The 20,158-nt window shown below is 39.4% G+C and overlaps 1 protein-coding gene across 1 annotated transcript; it reads left to right on the top strand.

Annotated features, from left to right (window-relative positions):
• Positions 1 to 14,785: 14,785 nt before the first annotated feature.
• LOC114455175 (cysteine/serine-rich nuclear protein 3-like) lies at positions 14,786 to 17,978 on the top strand. Its single transcript, XM_028436229.1, has 5 exons — positions 14,786 to 15,001; positions 15,285 to 15,435; positions 16,684 to 16,943; positions 17,078 to 17,170; positions 17,598 to 17,978. Exons 1-5 carry the CDS (start codon positions 14,957 to 14,959, stop codon positions 17,976 to 17,978), a joined length of 930 nt encoding a protein of 309 aa, XP_028292030.1. The 5' UTR covers positions 14,786 to 14,956.
• Positions 17,979 to 20,158: the final 2,180 nt, after the last annotated feature.

Raw genomic sequence — 20,158 nt, 5'->3', positions numbered from 1 at the left:
AATTAACAGAATTTAGTTTTTTTATCAGTAATTTTCTGTGTTTTTATCCAATTTTAACCGTAAATTTTAAAGTATTATACCGTTGCAATATTGACAGAAAAGAGCTGTATTTTTTACAGTATTATACAATTTCTACTTTTACAGGCAAATACTGTCGTTGTTTAGCAGTATATCACTGTAAAATTTACAGATTTTTTTTCGAGTGTAAGATTAGATTTAATCAACATTAACAGCACTTAATGATAAATAAACACACTTTTTTGGGGACAAAAACATGCCACAGTTGATTGAATTGTATGAGGAGGAGTAGAAATATTTAAGGTTGACAATCAAACTTGATTCATTTTATTACCTTAGTTGTCAAATCTTAGATCTTTAAGGATTTAAGAGCCATCGAAATAAAGACAAGCCGGAAAAAGTATTGTTTACCAAAATGTGTAAATCTCTGATATCTGCTCATCCAATGGGAGAATGGAAAAAACGTATTGCTTTATATACTGCTGTATTAGTATAGCTCTTAACCTGGAGACATTTGCTTTTGGTCAACAAAGGGAGTTTAAAGGCTGCTTTTAATCAATCAGTGGCGTCATTACGGCCTGTAGTACAAATGGTGCCAAGCATAAAGTGTTAGAAGTCTAGACACAAAACATTCTCAATCTGGTAAGGAATCCTTGATTTCATCTTTTCATTATTTATAATTAATATGTATTTATTGTGATTTTCTGAAAAGTCTGTAAAAGTTATAAAGCTTTGCTCTCTCAAAGTTCTCTTTTGTTTAAATGCTGTGTGATTTTAAAGCGTAATGTGGCTGATTATTTTTCAAACGTGGGTTTTTGTTTTTTAAGAAATGCATACATTTTGCCACAAAATGCTACAATTTAAAAGTGTTTGAATTTTAAAGAGTAGATAAAACCAACTGCATTTTTTGTCGATTTTCATTTTAACATGATTTTAAGAATAGAAAGTATTAAAATTGAATTTGTGTTTGAAAGAATTTTGTTTTAATTTTCACCAACATGTATTATAAACTCCCTCACAGTACTAAAAGACTATAATACAAACACTTACAACACACAGCCAGGGGGCCTCATGCAGTCCTTGGTCTGATCTAAATGACAGTAAAATACACAAAACAAGGACAAAAACATACACAACATGTATATACACATAAGAAACAAATATGGAAATGAAATACTCAAAATAGATAGAAAAACACAAAAAACAAGAGCAAAATGTACAAAAACAAATAATAAAACTATGCACAAATATAATACACAAATATAAAAAATAAAATATACAATAATAAATTAAAAAAATATACAATAAATAAATTAAAAAAATATACAATAAATAAATAAAAATTTGCACACACAAAAAACCCCAAAATGACTGAAAAAACACAAAACAACAAAATCACAGAATAAAAAAAATTGCAAAACACATACTGTATCTACCTATAAAAGCTGTGATGACCCAAGTGTGTGGGGTTGCAGGTGTGTTTGTCTCTGTGTTGTTGTCTTTTTTCTTGTTTTCACAGAGCTAACGACCCTATTGGACTCAGGTGTGCTTGAAAGGCGTGGCCTAACCATTAAAATCACCTGAGGACTCACCCTCCAGCTCTCTTTAGCTCCCTGCTTGGCCTGGCTCTGATTGATTGTGGCAGGATTGTTGTTTGTCGCCCCAATATTTTGAGGAATAAACACAAATGCAGACATTTATCTACCTCTTGTTGTTATATTCCTGTTATGGTCCTGAGCCAATCTGTGACAAAGCAAGAAAGGTCTGTGCGTGTGTGTGTTTTAAGAGCGAGTATCTCCCCGACGGGCCAATAATAAAAACGTTTTTGTACTGCTAAAAGTTATTGAAGTTAATACTTCATCAGTGGTGGCTGGTGCATTTTTCTCCAGGGGGCTGCAACTCCAAAATAAATAAACACCAAAAACAGATTTTGTGTAGCTTTGAACAAATAAACAAGGACAATTGCAGTCACAGAACTGCTTTCAAACGAACCACATTTATTGTCATTGAACCCATAAACAAGTAAGAACTAATACAGTATATGGTAGTAGTATAGACCAGTGGTTCTCTAACTTGAACCCCCTTTCTCTTTTTTCTGAATCCAAGTCCCTCTTTATATCCAACTGCCACATTTTGCTCAGAATACTATATGAAAAAACAACTATAAATCATAATGATGGAATGAATGAGTGATAACACACATTTTAAAGAATCTCATTTTGTAAATAAGTGGAAAATAAAGTATTTAGTGCCTTATGAATAGAATTATTTCTACAGTTTTTATCATTTATGGTCATCTCCCTCTTGATGTGGGACCAGAGGGTTATTCCATAAAGCGGGTTATGTTCAAACTATGAGTATGTTTGGGCTCAAATGACAGAAACTCTGAGTATCCCATTCCTAACGCAAGGTATGTTCTTCTCTGAGTATGTTACCATGGCAACATTGTCCGTGAACTAAACCTGGTCGCTGGCATGTTTTATCAAAGAAACCCTGGGTTTCGACCTGGCTCCGCCCACCTGAACACCGTTTTTGAACACTTTAATAAACCTTAACACTCTTCTCTGAAACACATTATTAACATCACACATCACAGACGTGCTCACATCATTACTAATGTGTTGCTTTATGTTTTTTTTGTGTACAAACGGTAGTTTTCTTTCTAACATTGTGGATACAGATCATTAAGTGAAAGACACTGAGAGGTTGATCTGCATTAAAACATCTACTGACATCTGTAGTAAAGTTCCCTGAATACAAACCTGTGGATAATATAAAGGAGATGAACATTTAAATGAATCCACTTTTAAGGCTTGATTGTTGTTTTAAATTGTTATACAGTTAAATCTGTAATTCATGTATCTTTGAAGCTATGATGGCGCAGTGAATTGTGGCGCTGTGCTTGGGAGTGATGGTTGTGGGTTTGAGATCTGCTTCAGTGTTTTTCATGACATTTTTTAGGACGTTAAGATGACTCTGGCAACAATATTACATTAAAAATCAATATAATTGTTTCGATATCAAGCGGCAGTCACTGTCTTGATATCCAGTGTAACAGGAGGACTCTCTATGCAGCCATTTTATGCTGCTGACACGTCTCCTCAGACACATTTTATTCATATTATTCACCACTCGTCACGTCACTGAAGAGATAAAGTGATGAAGTGACCAAAAAGTGTAACTAATTACGGGTGATTTAAGCCACTATAATCACTGAAGACTGAACGCACCTTTAGAACAGGCTCATATTCCTCAAACACTGTCTTATTTCACCCATTAGGTTGAATAAATCATTATTTTCCGTTTGGTTGTCATGGCAGTTTGAGTATTCTCTGACCAATTGATGATGGCTTTTTGTTGCGCGCGTGCACATCAGTAACCCAAGGTTTTTACACTCAGTTGATTGACCCACTTCATACCAGCTGTAATGGAATCAAACCCAGAGTTTCCCATCGTGGGGTATGTTGACCCAGAGTTTATGGATAGACTCAGAGTTTGTTAACCCTCCTTTATGGAATACCCCTCAGGAGAATGATCCTTGTTTTTTCAGTAAGTGTTCTAATCAATATGATTTGTATCATCATTCTGTGGCTTTTCTTTGTCAATGTGTGTGTTTCTGGTTTCATTTTGTGTATGGTTGGTATTATTTAAATTATTTCATCTCAGTCTGTTTCTTATGTCATTTTGAATTTTTTCTGTTATGTTTGTGTAATTTGTAGCAACGTGTCTTTGTTGTTGTTTTTAAACTAAAGAAATAAACTTTACAAAACCCCATATTTTTAAGGCTTTCATTGTTTATTTTCCTTCTTTCTCTCTCTTAAGTACCCCCTGTAGTGCCATTGCATACCATTAGGGGTACACGTACCCCAATTTGAGAAACTCTGGTATATACAATAGAGTGAGTGTGTGTGTGTCAGGGTTATTATCCATCCATCTATTTCCTTCTGCTTTATCCCGGGCCGGGTCGCGGAGGCAGCAGTCTTAGCAGAGATGCCCAGACCTCCCGATCCATGCACACCTCCTCCAGCCGTACTGGGGGAACCCCGAGGCGACACCAGGCCAGCTCAGAGACATAGTCCCTCCAGCGTGTCCTGGGCTTTCCACAAAACTTCTTCTCAATAGGACATGCCTGAAACACCTCCCGAGGGAGGCGACCAAGAAGCATCCGAAACAGATGCCCGAGTCACCTCTGCTGGCTCCTTTTGACGTGAAGGAGCAGCAATTCTATTCCGAGCTCCTCCCGGGTGACTGAGCTTTTCACCCTATCTCGAAGGGTGCGCCCAGCCACCCTGCGAAGGGAACTCATTTCTGCCGCCTGTATCCGCAATCTTGTCCTTTCGGTCATTACCCAAATCTCATGACCATCGATCGGTAAATTTAGAGCGTTTCCCCCCGACTCAGCTCCCACTTCACCACAACAGTTCGATACAGCGACCGCATCACTGCTGACGCCGCACTGATCCGTCTATCGATCTCATGCTCCATCCGTCCCTCACTCTTGAACACAACCCCGAGATACTTGAACTCCTCCACTTGAGGCAAGGACTCTCCACCAACCCGGAGAGGTAAAGCCACCTTGCCTCGGTGGAGAACCATGGCCTCAGATTTGGAGGTACTGATCCTCATTCCGGCCACTTCACACTGCGCTGCAAACCATCCCCAGTGCAGGCTGAAAGTCCTGATTTGATGAAGCCGACAGAACAACGTTATCTGCAAACAGCAGTGATGAGATCCTGAGGTTCTCTGGCTGTGCCTAGAAATTCTGTCCATAACAGTAATGAACAGAACAGGTGACAGGGCTGCCCTGGCGATGACCAACATGCACTGAAAACAGGTCTGACTTACTGCCGGCAATGCGAACCAGGCTCCTGCTGCGGTCATACAGGGAACATACAGACTTTAGCAGAGGGCCCCAGACCCCATCCTCCCGGAGCACCCCCACAGGGCACCATGAGGGACACGGTCGAATGACTTCTCCGGCTCCACAAAGTACTTGTGGACTGGCTGGGCGAACTCCCATGAACCCTCGAGCACCCGATGAAGGGTATAGAGCTGGTTTAGTGTGCCACAACCGGGACAAAAACTGCATTATTCCTCCTGAATTTGAGGTTCGACTATCCCCCTCCTCTCCAGCACCCTGGAGTAGACCTTACCGGGGAGGCTGAGCAGTGTGATCCCTCTGTAGTTGGAGCACACCCTCCAATCCCCCTACTTAAAGAGAGGGACCACCACCCTGGTCTGTCAATCCAGAGGTACTGTCCCCGACTGCCACGCGATGTTGCAGAGACGTGTCAACCAAGACAGTCCTACAACATCCAGAGAATTAAGAAACTCAGGATGAATCTCATCCACCCCCGGAGCCCTGCCTCCGAGGAGCTTTTCAACCACCTCGGTGACTTCAGCCCGGGTGATGGGTGAGTCCGCCTCTGAGTCCCCAGCCTCTGCTTCCTCATCGAAAAACGTGGCAGTGGGATTGAGGAGACCCTCGAAGTACTCCTTCCACCACCCGACAACATCCCCAGTTGAGGTCAGCAGCTCCCCCCTGCACTGTAAACGGTGTTGGTGAAGCACTGCTTCCCCCTCCTGAGGCGCCGAATGGTTTGCCAGAATCTCTTCGAGGCTGACCGATAGTCCTCAACCATGGCTTCTCCGAACTCCTCCCAGACCCGAGTTTTTGCCTCTGCGACCGCGCGGGCTGCAGCACGCTTGGCCTGCCGGTACCTCTCGGCTGCCTCCGGGGTCCTACCAGCCAAAAAGGCCAGGTTGGTCTCCTTCTTCAGCTTGACGGTATCCCTTACTTCCGAGTACCACCACCGGGTTCGGGGATTGCCACCGCGACAGGCACCAGAGACTTCACGGCCACTGCTCCGAACAGCCGCATCGACAATGGAGGATGAGAACATGGTCCACTCGTACTCCATGTCTCCCACCTCCCTCGGGATCTGGGAGAAGCTCATCCAGAGGTGGGATTTGAAGACCCCACTGACAGAGGGATCCACCAGACGTTCCCAACAGACCCTCACCACATGTTTGGGCCTGCCAGGTCTGACTGGCTTCCTCCCCTGCCAGCGGATCCAGCTCACCACCAGGTGGTGCTCAGTTGACAGCTCAGCCCCTCTCTTCACCCGAGTGTCCGAGACAACTACATCTACAAAGCTGACCATCGACCTCTAGCCTAGAGTGTCCTGGTGCCAGGTGCTCTTTTGGACACCCTTGTGCTCAAACACGGTGTTCGTTATGGACAAACTGTAACTAGCACAGAAGTCCAATAACAAAACACCACTCGGGTTCAGATCGAATTATTAATTAAATCATTAAAAATAATTCATGTATTTGTATTTATCATGTATGTTTATGCATACATTGATTTTATTTTTGATACTGACTTGGTTATTTCAAGTGTAATACTTATGTGTATTTTTGGCCATTTAGGTCAGTTTTTTTTTTTTTTTTGACCAACTTTAGAGTTTCTTTTCATGGATTTTGATTCATACATCCAAGGTCGGCCCTAAGCAAAATCAGTATATGGGGCCCATAGTGCGCAAGTGCAATTTCTTTTTGTTGGTAAAACAAAAACATTTTAGAAAGTAAACACCTATATTTTATTTGTCATTCCTGTTAAAATGTGTCAAAAGTCAAGTAAAATAGTAAAGTGCTTTTAAATTCAAGTAAAGCAAACAAAGAACACAGGTAAACACTCCAAATGTAAGTATTGAACAAAAAGTTAACTGAAATATTTCAATCTCACTGCAGACCAAACACACCTGAGTCAATAAACAAACACAAAGTCTGTTTCGTGCATACAAAGTCAAACATAGACTAAAACCAATCTACTATTCACAGTCAGTAAAAGCAAAATACAGTGCAATTGTGCAAAAAAAGTAAACAAAATCAAAGTGTTAAAAGAAATAACACATAAATCTACCTATAAAAGCAAGGGAGGTCTGGATGTGTGTGTGTGTGTGTGTGTGTGTGTGTGTGTGTGTGTGTGTGTGTGTGTGTGTGTGTGTGTGTGTGTGTGTGTGTGTGTGTGTGTGTGTGTGTGTGTGTGTGTGTGTGTGTGTGTGTGTGTGTGTGTGTGTGTGTGTGGTGTGTGTGTGTGTGTGTGCGTGCGTGCGTGCGTGCGTGTGTGTGTGGAACAAATATCTCCCCGACAGCGGTGCCAGTTCGACCTGAAACTCGGTCGACGGGTTCCAAATACCCCGAGTGTGTGTATCTGTTATTTTGGAGTCATTTGGTCATTTCAAAATGTTTATTTAAATATTATTTCACTTCTGGACGGCCCTGAAATGAAACCTATTCAACTTTTGACCTCAGGGTGTGAGGGGGCGCTAGCGCACCATCTTCCCTGCACAGCTCAAGAGTAAGAGTAAGAGTCACGTGTGCAGCCAGAGCCAACTTAGCCAGCTAAGCAGCTGTAAACACACGAGCAATAGAGAAGAAGATAGTTTAGACCGAGACACTTTGCTCTCTGAATAGAGTGAGTAATGAGTCTTTTAGAGTTCACTGGAAAACTGCAGATTCTCTGTGGTGCCGTGCATGGAAGCTAAGCGCTGTCCACTCGGTTCAAAGGTGAAAAATTAGTTTTGTGTTTTAAAAAAAGACAGCCGAATTGTAGATAATACTTTAATTTACTAACTCATTCATGTAGTGTGGAGCTTTACGTTTTGTTTTGCGTAGTTTTGTTACTTTTCTGATTGGCGCTACAATGTCTATGGAGTTTGGTTATCAGCGTCTCAAACATTCACGGGAACACACAATGTATTTATTTATTTGATGCGCGTTCACGGAGGAGATGGATGTAGACACAAACTGTTGAGCTCTCTGCTTCCATGTTTATAAACCAAATGTTCTCTTCATTCATGTCTAGAAATCAATAAACTTGTTGAAGTTGCCCATTGGTGTTTATTTCCAGTTTTTCCGTCTTTACAATCCCGTTTTTCAGAAGCACACACCGTGGCACACAGTTCACCATCATCACGGTCAGGGGAGAGAGAGTGAATCACTCCGCGCGCAGCATACATTGCATCACACATTATACGTGCGCGTAAAAAGAAAATAGACCACTCATCAACATTGTAATAAACAGATTATCCTCAACTCACAATCAAAAAAAAAAAAAAAAAAGAGAAGCTAAAACATAACATGAGATGAGAACACATAATCCAACATCCCCACTTGTTCTCATCATATGAAATCACCTGTCAGTGGCATCTTACATCTCTATTCATTTCCAAACAGAAAACCTTTGAACTTCAACATTCTTACTTTTGACACAGGTTTTGTCAATATGTCAGCAACCATCTCTTCTGATGAACAATATTCAATATTTATTTTCTTTTCATTCACTGCATCCCGAATGAAATGGTACTTAACGTCAATATGTTTTGACCGCTTTCTGTTAACAGGATTCCTTGTTAGTGCAATCGCTCCCTGATTGTCACCACACATTTTAGTGCAAGTGTAAATCTTGTTATCCATACCACTCAGCAACTGACTCAGATACATGCTTTCTTGGGTGGTATTTGCTAGGCCTATATATTCGGCCTCACATGTGGACAATGCAATGACTGGTTGCTTCTTTGACTTCCAGGAGATTACCGGACCTTGTTCTGTCAGGCTAAAGCAATACCCTGAAGTACTACGTCTGTCGTTGGGTGATGATGCCCAATCAGAGTCACTGAATGCTAGTAGACTCAGATCTCCAGTTGTTTTCTGAAAACACAACTCATAATCGCTTGTGCCCTTTAGATACCTTAGTACGTGTTTGGCAGCCACAAAGTCTTGTGCTTTTGGGCTTGAAAGGGTTTGTGATAGTTTGCTTACTATCCAACTAATATCTGGCCTGGTACAAGTCATGGCGTAGATAAGACTACCCACTATCTCTCTGGGATTTGGAACTTCCCTGCTGCTGTCTTGATCATTCTCACTACTCTCTACCTTTAATTCGCATGGAGTAGTCCTAGGCTTGCAGTCTGACATTCCATAGCGTTCAAGCATTTTCGTTACATATCCTTTTTGGCTCATTTTGATTTTCCCATTTGTTTGCTCAAATTCAATACCCAAGAAATGTGAAATCCTTCCCAGATCTTTCATATTGAATTCATGTTTCATGCTGTCCTTAAATCTGTTAAGTTCTTCGTTACTGCTTGATGCAATGATCAGGTCATCTACCCAAATGATGACTATAGTAATGTCTTTTCCGACTTGCCTCCTATATACACAGTGGTCTGACAGATTTCTCTCAAAATCATTTTGTTCAAGGTGATCAGTTAGTAGTTTGTACCAGTTCCGACCGGATTGTTTCAAGCCGTACAGGGATTTCTTCAGTTTATACACCAACTTTTCCCCTGTCACAGATGTTGATTCGAAACCCTCAGGTTGCTCTAAGTAAATGTCTTCATCTATCGGTGCATGTAAGTATGCCGTCTTGACATCCATTTGATGAACTATGAGTTCATTCTGCACAGCTATCTGCATTAATGCTCTCACTGATGTCAGATCTGCTGTGGGTGCAAAAGTCTCATGATAATCTATACCTTCAGTCTGGCTATAGCCCTTTGCCACATATCTTGCTTTTAGGAGTTTTCCCGTCCCACCATTTTCTTTAACGGTGTAGACCCATTTTCCTCCAACAATCTTCCTACCCTCAGGTGATGTAGTCAATTCGAAAGTGTCATTTTCTTTGAGTGAATCCATTTCCTCCTGCATTGCACGCTTCCACCCAGATGCATCTGGTGACATCAAAGCCTCTCTATACGTCTGGGGAACACCACATACTGCCCTGTAACAATAATCAATGTTCACATTTGTTACATCACTCTTATTTAGATCTGATATGTAATCCTCTAAATATTTTGGAGGTCTCTTCTCTCTCTGTGATAACCGTTGCTTTTGGTTAGGAATAAGTTCTACATCTGTTTTGTTTTCATTCTCATCTGATATTTCTTCCCTCATCACCTCATTAACCTCATGATCATCTTTGATCTCATTATCATTTAGTGTATGTTCATCTGTGATGTCTTCACCATGTGACCTGTCAACCTTCTCCCCACCAGCATTTCTGTCTCCACCGTCAACTATTTCTATATCATCCTCGCCTGTTTGTGTTGTTTGTTCACTACGATCTTTCCTAGTGAATTTTACCAATCTGTGCTTGATCACTTTTCTTGTCTGACGGTTATAAACCAAATATGCAGGGCTATTTTTACTGTACCCCACAAAGACTCCTTTATCACACCTAGGATCTAATTTCTTCTGGTCATGCTTGTATGCGTAGCAGTCTGAGCCAAATATCCACATTTTTGAGAGGTCTGGCCTCTTTCCGGTGATCATGAAGTAAGGTGTGTTTTGTGTTCTGTCATTATAGCAACGATTTCTGATGTGGGCAGCAGTTTGAACAGCATATGGCCATAACGCCTTCGGTAACTCTTTCTCTAGCAGTAAGCATCTTGCCATCTCAAAAATAGTCCTCCACTGCCTCTCAGCTGTGCCATTTTGATGCGGAGAGTAAGGACACGATGTCTCATGTCTAACCCCTTTACTTCTCAAGAGGGACTGGAACGCATTACTCGTGTATTCTGTGCCATTATCCGATCGTATGCACTTCACAGTGCCATAGGGTGCACTGTCTGCAAAAAACCTTTCGGTGGCTAATGTTGCATCACTCTTATTTTTGAGAAAGTAAACAGATATGGCACCCGAATAGTCATCTGTGAATGATATGACATATCTATATCCTTCTGAAGTAGTTGGTTCAATGGGACCCGCCAAGTCAGTATGCACCAGTTCAAGAGGAGCATTTGCTTTTGCATCAGCCTTTCTACTCCTATAGTTTATGAACTTTCCTTTTGTGCATATGTTACAGTTTACTTTAGTTTTATCATTTATCTGCATACCCTCGACTAGTTTAGGTAATTTCAACAGATCATCAAAGTTGCAGTGCCCCATGATTTCATGCCATGTCTTAACATCACATGCTAAGTTTACTTTGTCTCTAGCACACATATCATTTGCATATTCACAATCACATTGATCAGGTTCATTTACCGTTTTCAAGTAGAATAGTCTCTCGTGTTCTTTGATTGGAAATGCAGTCCCATCTTCATTTATGAGTTCGTTTCGGTCCTTTTGGAAGATCACTCTGGCTTCATCTGCAGTGGCAGCTTGAACGGAGATGATGCTCTGCGGGTATGACGGTATGAAGAGAGCCCTCCTCAAAATGGTCTTGACCGTTTTTCCTTCCCCGTCTTGTAAGAACACCTCTGCATCTCTGCACTTTAAAGCTACGTTGTTCATTCTTGTTCCATCTGCCAACTCCATGTAGTGCGATGCAGGGTCGAAAGATTCGTCGAACCGCGTGAATTTTGCTTTCTCTGTAATGATGTGGGATGTTGCTCCACAGTCCACCATTAGTCCTCTTCCTTTAATACTTTCGGGGAGTAAACGTTGGCTAACTTTGAAAACAAATGTTTTCTCATCATCCTCTTGCTTTTCAGCTGTCTGTTTGGCGTCATCTCTTTGTCGGTTGCCTTTTCTCCTGCACGTCTCGTCGCTGTGCGTTGAACTCCGATGGTAGTTACACCACTTCGATGTTGATTTCTGGCGGCAATCTCTGGCTATGTGTCCGCGGTTACCACAGCCATAGCACGTCACAGTCGAGGCTTCTACTTTCATCACGTTGTCCAATTTCGTCTTAGGATCAAACTTTTCTGTCTCCTCGTAACTTCGTAGTCGGCTCTTGAATTGTGTAAACGTCAATTCTTCGCTGCTCTGCGTGGTGTGGATGGCGAAGGGTTTGTATGATTCTGGCAGTCCCTTTAAGATCATAGCTATAATCAGCCCATCACTCAGCGTTTCCTTAGCATTTCTGAGTGACGTCATCGCTCTTTCGGCTCGGATAATATAGTCCGCAATGCTTTCTTCTGGTTCTTTCTTCAGAGAAGTTAGCTCTGTATAGAGGGCAATGATTCTCGGCTTACCCTGGCTGGCGTAGTGGTTTCTTAGGATTTTTAATGCTTTTCTTCCGTCGTCGGTTGCCTCCCTCATCACTAACGACAGGCTCTTGTCGTCGAGAAACTGAATTAGCTCTGCGTAGCATTCTTCATTCTTCTCTCGGTCGACACTGTCGTCGGTGGATAGCATTGTTTCCTTTAGGCCGAGCATTCTCATGTGGCCTAAAAATTTTACCTCCCATAGTTCGTACTTTTCTTCGTCGCCATCGAAAACCAGTCTCTGCCATGCTCCAGCACTTCTCCTGGGCCCATAACCTGTTGAGCTCTCTGCTTCCATGTTTATAAACCAAATGTTCTCTTCATTCATGTCTAGAAATCAATAAACTTGTTGAAGTTGCCCATTGGTGTTTATTTCCAGTTTTTCCGTCTTTACAATCCCGTTTTTCAGAAGCACACACCGTGGCACACAGTTCACCATCATCACGGTCAGGGGAGAGAGAGTGAATCACTCCGCGCGCAGCATACATTGCATCACACATTATACGTGCGCGTAAAAAGAAAATAGACCACTCATCAACATTGTAATAAACAGATTATCCTCAACTCACAATTAAAAAGAAAAAGAAAAAGGAGAAGCTAAAACATAACATGAGATGAGAACACATAATCCAACACAAACACACGGCTGATGCGCGTGCACGGAGTAGATGGATGTAGACACACGGCTGATGCGCGTGCACGGAGGAGATGGATGTAGACACACGGCTTATGCGCGTGCACGGAGGAGATGGATTTATAATAAAAATATACTAAATGAGTAAAATAAAAACTAAACAATATTGATACAAAAAGTACAGAAAACGACAACAGAAATGCATAAAAATACACAAAAAACAAAACATACACTACAGAAAAAACACCAAACAACAACAAACATATGAAAATGACTCAAAATACACAAAACTAAATATTTATACAAAAATACACAAAACAACAATAGAAATGCACAAAACTACACTAAAAGAGATACAAAAACACACAAAATGATTCCAGAACCACTACATTGGCAACAAAAAACAATAATTAAACAAAAAATGCACAAAAAGAAAAACAGAAAGATACAAAAATACACAATGACTCCAAAAACATACATTACAGAAGAATACATCAAACAAAAGAAAAAATGTAAAAATTTTGTATGACAAACACATTTGTCATACACATGTCCCATAAAATTAAACCAGGGAAGTTGCACACACTATTTCACTTTGCACCTGCAAATAAATCCCTTTATAATACTACAGAGTATGTACACCTCTTTGTACATCCATTCTTCAAACACATTCTCATTTGGCCATAAATGACAACTGTACTTATTCTCCCACTGTACTAGATGGATGTAGAGAGAGACACACACAGTATTTATAATAAAAATATACTAAATGAGTAAAATAAAACAAAAACTAAACAATATATATACAAAAAATACACAAAATGATTCCAGAATCACTACAATGGCAACAAAAACGATAGTTATACAAAAAATGCACAAAAACACAACAGAAAGATACAAAAATACACAATGACTCCAAAAAACATACAATGCAGAAAAATACACCAAACAAAAAAATATAAAAGTGAGTAAAAAAAAACAAAACAACACATTTATCATTCTCATATCCCATAGAATTAAACCAGGAAAATTGCACCCACATTTTGCACCCGCAAATATAACCCTTATGCTCCCACATAAATGCATACTTCCGACGGGCACTGTACTGGTATATAATAATGTAAAATAGTACACTACAAATAGTAAACATTATGACATAGGGGTCATTATTCACTATATTTAGCTTTTGTGTTTCAGAATTTTACATTCTTTTGGTGCATACATAGTTGGACACTTAACCAAAGGTATTGTAGAGCTGCAATACCCATTACTTTAACAATAAACATACTGGTAAAAGCTTCTTCAAAAAAACAGTGCAAACAATGTTTTTAAACAAAAGATGTCAAAATAAAGAATGAAAAATTAAAATAAAATGGATATAAATATGGTGCAATATTTGTTCAATGCTTTGGTTAGGTTCTTCAAAATTGTATCTTTCTTGCTTTCTGAGATGAAAAGTCATTTATGACATCATTGTAAGTTATCTCTTTTCCTACCTGATGGTTAATACTTATTATTGCTAAACCTGTGAGGTGTTCTTGTGCCATTGCTGGTCACATTTAAAAGTAAAATAAACATGACCAAGGGGTAAAACCAGAAAACTCAGAAGCTTCAGTAATTAACAAGCCTACAACATGAAAAATGTGAAAGATATTAGTTATTTCATAATAGATATTCCATTTTAAACAGTGTACTGTATTTACGTCAATATATGTTTCATCCAGCAGATGGCGCTAGGAACCCAGTGGTCGGTTGGCATGCAGCATATCTAGCAGTGAAGAAGATATACTAAGCTAGCAGACAGAGCTAATAATAAAATGTAACTTTTACAGATATTCACACAATATTACAGATATTCTTTCAGTGCTAAAGCGGTAAAGAATCATTTATGAACATGTTTAAGAGTATTAGGTGATTGTAATTACAAACAAATGCATGGCTGGATAGATTACTGGAAATTTGCCCTGCAGTTGATGCGCGCATCAACACTGGCACCCATGTCACTAAGAACATTTAAGGAAGAGACAAAAGACTAGATCTTCATCGGTAAAGATGAAAGCGCAGAACATGAAAGGAGGAGGTAAAAAGGAACACACTACCTTGGGAGAAAAGGATTAAAGCGCACAGAACAAGTGTGACTGGCTAGAAGCAGCAGACAGGAGAGAGCAGGAAACAGTTTTGGGACACAATCTCAGGCTTCATCATCCTTTAGCTGGCCACCTTTAATGAGTGTGTCTAGTGTTTAAAAGACCAAAACACCCACTGATTTTGATTTGATTTCATTTATTCATTCAAAGGAACATTACTGATTATGTTTCCCATATTTAAGAGACAGCCCCCAAGCCATTCTGAATTGGTAAATATCATGTTACTGCCATCTTTTGACACAAAGGACAATTAACATCTCATCCCATGTTTAATGATTGTTATTCTAGCATTACAAGACAAGCTGCTTCAGTTTTTTTTTTTTTTTTAACTTCTCAATCTTAATTTTAACTTTCCTGTAAGGCTGATGTATAGTGTGTAATTATCAGCATTCTGCTTCTGTTTTAGCTGCTAATGTGTGTGCTGAGGATTATGAAGGCCCTAAACTGTATATTTAGATAAAGTGTGGCCCCTCTGCTCTCTCTTGGTTTCAGATTCGGAGGCTAAACGCCGTGAGTGGAACACGAAAGAGGGAATTTGAGGAGGTGGAAGCCTCCTCCTCCCCGTGTTCCTCCGTGCGGGAGTCTGATGATGAGGTATCCTTCAGCGAGAGCGTCAACCCGTCCACCTCAGACCCATTTATCCGTGAGTGTCTGAGTCTATAGTGTGGCAACGTCAACTATTGACAACAAGAGAACTGTGTCATGATTTCTTAAGGAAAACAAATCCAAAATACATGGTAAAAATGGAATAAGTGGAATAAGTTTGCTTCAACTAAGTGAGCAACAAATGCTTGTTTGGTGAAATTCTAATCTGCATTTTTTTATATAAAGAGTCCTAATGCAAAAGCAGATAACTCCGTTAGATGATACGGGTGAAACAGACCGCAAATTGTGATTTAGTTTTAGTTTAGTCTGTTGACCAAAATACAATGTAGTTTTAGTCCAAATTTAGGGTAACACTTAACTTGATGTTTTATAATTAAGGCTGACATTACGATGTCATTATCTCTCATTAGCATGAATAAGGCTGTTGTTATTTGTCGTTCACTAAATTATGACACCTTTGGAGCTATGTTGGCATTTTTTGTATTAGGTGGAGGATCTAGTGGGGTTAGGTAGGGTTAAGGTTAGGGGTTCGGGTCAAAATAATGACATCATAATGTCAGCCTTATGTATAAAACTACAAGTAAAGTGTTATCAAATGTAGTCATCAGGACTATGATTTCAGTTATAGTTTTAGTAAACTAAATGACATTAAGATTTTAGTCTATTAAATCTGTTACAGATACTGTATAGTCGACTAATATATAGAGGATAAGAGTTTATGTATTTTTTAAAGATTCAATTATCATCGATCAAACTGATATGAGATGGAATAAATGTTTGTAAACACACAGACAGATTTGATGTGATCAATACATGAGACCACATGATCACGTGAGTTTTGATTACATTTCAATCCATAAAATCTAATCATATTTTAGCACATTGCATTGTGGGATGTGGAGTCTTGTAAATGGATGCATACAGATTTTTAGTGGGGTTTCTTGTTTTTCTTCACCAGACAAGAAGGACAGGGATTGCTTGGATTTTTTTGTTTGAGTTTGTTCCCTGTATTCCTACGTGATATCAGAATACTCCGCGACTCCATATCCCACAATGCAACGCATGAAAATGTCAACAAACGTGTGTTTAGGGTCGAAATAAAAACAAACTTTAAAGAGACAATTTCGACCCTTTTCCATTTATTTTTATAGTAGACAATGTTTGATTCATTGATTTATGAGGTACTCACAATGATTTTATCTAATAACACATTTTTGGGGGTAACAGCCTTAAGTTAATCGAGACATTTAATTAACAGTGACCTAATGCTTCCTTTGCTTTGCAGCTGACTCCATTCTGAAGAAGGAGAAGTGCCGGAGGACGAGGAAGGTGCATTTCGAGAATGTGACTGTTTACTACTTTGAACGCCAGCAGGGATTCACCAGTGTTCCCAGTGAGGGCGGCAGCACGCTTGGCATGTCTGACAGGCACAGCTGGATCAGACAGTACTCACTGGATGAGTTTGCCCTGGAGCAGGAGCGGATCCACAAAGAAATGCTGCGAGAGCATTTGAAGGAAGAAAAACTCAACTCAATCAAACTCAAGGTAAAGGTTAGCTTTCTATGAACAGTTTGATTTATAAAAAATAGAAATAATATTGTTGAGACATGCTGGCAGGTTAAAGCCCTCTACTGCATTGAGTTAGAGAGTACTTGAACAATGTTTTGTCTGGTTTTCAGTTGACTAAGAATGGTACAGTGGAGTCAGAGGAGGCCAACATGCTCACAGTAGACGACATCTCTGATGATGAGATTGATGTGGACAACACAGAGGTGGACGAATACTTCTTCAGTGGTTCTCAATTTTTTTCTCTCAAGTACCTCCTTTTATATTTTTAAATTCATGTACCCTCTTTCTCTGACTACAATATTTTACTTAGAATACAATGAAAAACAACTTAATGGGATCAACAAGTGATGAACATTATAAAGAATCCTATTGTCAATAAGTGGAATGAAACAGTATTTATTGCCTCCTGAATTGATTTATTTCTATAGTTTTATTGTTTCCAGTCATCCCCTGCCTGGTGTGGGACAAATTTTCCAATATTTCATACCCCGTGTAGTGCCATCACGTACCCCCATTTGAGAAACTGCTCTATATTACACATAAATGCGTCCCTGTTTTAAAGGAACGATCACATAAACTGAATGGATGTTAAGTGTGGTTGTTATATTCTGAATATTTTTGCTTCTTTAGGTGACTCACACGTCTCTGTGCGACTGCACTAAAGAGGGCTGCAGTAACTCAGCTGGAAGGGTAGATTTCAATCACGACCAGGCCCAAAACCACTTTTTGGACACCATCATGAAGCTTGAACTGGAGAAGAGCCGCGAGCAGCAGCAACCCACCCCGACCAACGGTTTCCACAGTGAGACCAGTGACTTGGGGCCTCCAAACCTGTTCACCCAGTCCCAGCACACATTGGAGTATTCCCTGTCTGACACCGTTCCACAGACGACCAGCATGCACCTCCATACTGCAGAGGAGATGGAGGAGCCGCTGGATGATGATGAGGAAAAAGATGAAGATAATGAGGATGAAGATGAGGAGGATGAGGAGGAAAGTTGCTTCATCTAAGACTGAAGCTCACTCAGTTTTCAGTGTTTGGCTTTTAAAGAGTAGATAAAGCCAACTGCATTTTTGTTTTCATTTTTACATGATTTTAAGATTAAAAGTTTAATAATGGATTTTGTTTTTGAAAGAACTTGTTTAATTTTCACCAACGTTGTATTACAGTTTTTCTCAGTCGCTTTGCTTTTCTCACATCACTATTAACATTTGCGCAGCATTTAGTGCATTTCTCAAAACAATTAGTGTAAACTGCAAAACCTAGTGGATAACCTGCAAAGCATGTCACTTGCTCAAAATGGATAGTCCATTCCTCAAAAGCAAGTCTTCATGTCAATGAAACTGCCATTGTCATCAAAATGAGAAGTCTTGACACCATCGTTTATGAACAAGTTAGTTAAATGACTTTGTCATGTTTTCATTATGACAGTTTATTCTCAGTGTTTTCCAATGCAAAAAATGGTCAGGACTCAGTGACACTGCAGTACACGCTTTATCAAGAGAGAGAGAGAGAGACATGTAACCACTTTTCATGTGTAACATAAAACTAGAGTATACATAGAAGACACGTTTTACCTATACATACTGTTGACAGATCTCCTTCACTCTTTCACTATTCCATTCAAATGGCACTTTGTACAATTGTTTCATGCACATTTCATTCATTTTGAGCACTTTGTCATTTGTTGCATTTGACATGGATTCAATATTGCCAAATACATTGTTGTCCTCTATGACAGCGCTTTGCATTTCTTTCAACCTTATTGCATTGTTTGCAATCACCATTGAAAAAATGGCTTCCTCTTGCTGTGAGGTAAAACCTCTGCGAGGTTGTCTTTCAATCCTATGTGGTGCAGAGTAAAATTACAGTAATGCACAGTAAACATGAGATATTACGAGATGTTGGATTACTGTCCAATACTATACATACCTGATCTCCCTACAAAATGTTTGAATGATTGAATTCACAGTGGTTCTTCCAACATTTGGTTGCAGCCTCTGACCAGCCTCAGCCATTGTGAGGCCGTGATTGACAGCATGGTCCACAACTGTAGCCTGAGTTTCATTAAGAATCTGCCAATATATTTAGCCTCTTCTCCCTCTTCCCCTGTTTTATCCCCTTCCCTTTCCTCCCCTAGCTTGTCATTGGTTACAACTATACTTCACACACCTCCTCGTGAGTGAAAGCTGAAGTTCACCTGAGCGCAATTGTTCAATTTAGGAGACATTTCCAGAAAAAATTATGAAGAAAGGTATAAAATTGGCTTGATAGACTTTGATAAATAGTTCAACAATTGTGTATGTAATGAAATGAAGACTATTAGTTTTTATTGGGAACGACAATTCAACATCCATAAGTATAGTTCATTTTGATGGACATAACATAAGCAAACAATAATGTTATAAAACAGCAGATAATTGTATTAAAGCAGCTGATACATGTCCAAAAGCATTTGCAGGAAGGAGAAATTGCTACTATGATGTACACAAATGACTAAATGTAGTGGAGGTTGAACTAATAGTTACTGTATGAGAATTTTCATTCTGATCTGAGAAAAGCACCAAAGCGACTGAAAAAAATTGTATTAACTCCTCACAGTACTAAAAGACATTAATACAAACATTTACAACACGCAACCACGGGACCACATGCTGTCATTGGTCTAATCTAAATTACAGTAAAATACACAAAACAAGAACATACATGTATGTGTATATACACATACAATATAATGCACAAAATATATTACACAAATATGATAATAAAATACACAAAAAATATAGAAAAATACACAAAAAATATAGAAAAATACACAAAACAAGAGCAAAATATACAAAAGCAAAAAATATAAACATAAAAAGTATGCACAAATATAATACACAAATCTAAAAAATAATTGAAAAAAATACAATAAATAAATAAAAATATGCACACACAGAAAAAAACACAAAATGACTGAAAAAACGCAAAACAACAAAATCACAGAATGAAAAATATACGAAAAGAAAAAAAAAAAAAAAAGAAAAATTGTGTGTGTGTGTGGGTGTGGACGGCACATTCATGTTTACCCAAATTTGAACCTATTCAGCTTTTGACCTCAGTGTGAGGGGGCGCTAGCACGCCAATCTGTTTATTTACAACCTCTAATAATCAGTAGATGAAGACCCTCCTCCAGTCCACAAAAGAA

The sequence above is a fragment of the Gouania willdenowi genome, chromosome 21 (assembly GCF_900634775.1).
Source record: "Gouania willdenowi chromosome 21, fGouWil2.1, whole genome shotgun sequence".
NCBI classification, from domain to species: Eukaryota; Metazoa; Chordata; class Actinopteri; order Blenniiformes; family Gobiesocidae; genus Gouania; species Gouania willdenowi.
The sequence above is the reverse complement of the archived record's forward strand: the minus strand, read 5'-3'. Positions and strand labels throughout refer to the sequence as shown.

Excerpts from the sequence above, each read along its gene's own strand:
- LOC114455175 (XM_028436229.1), top strand. The coding sequence starts at position 14,957 with ATGTTTCCCATATTTAAGAGACAGCCCCCAAGCCATTCTGAATTG. Across the intron at positions 15,436-16,683 it reads CACCTCAGACCCATTTATCC|CTGACTCCATTCTGAAGAAG; the intron begins GTGAGTGTCTGA and ends TTTGCTTTGCAG. Across the intron at positions 17,171-17,597 it reads TTGATGTGGACAACACAGAG|GTGACTCACACGTCTCTGTG; the intron begins GTGGACGAATAC and ends TTGCTTCTTTAG.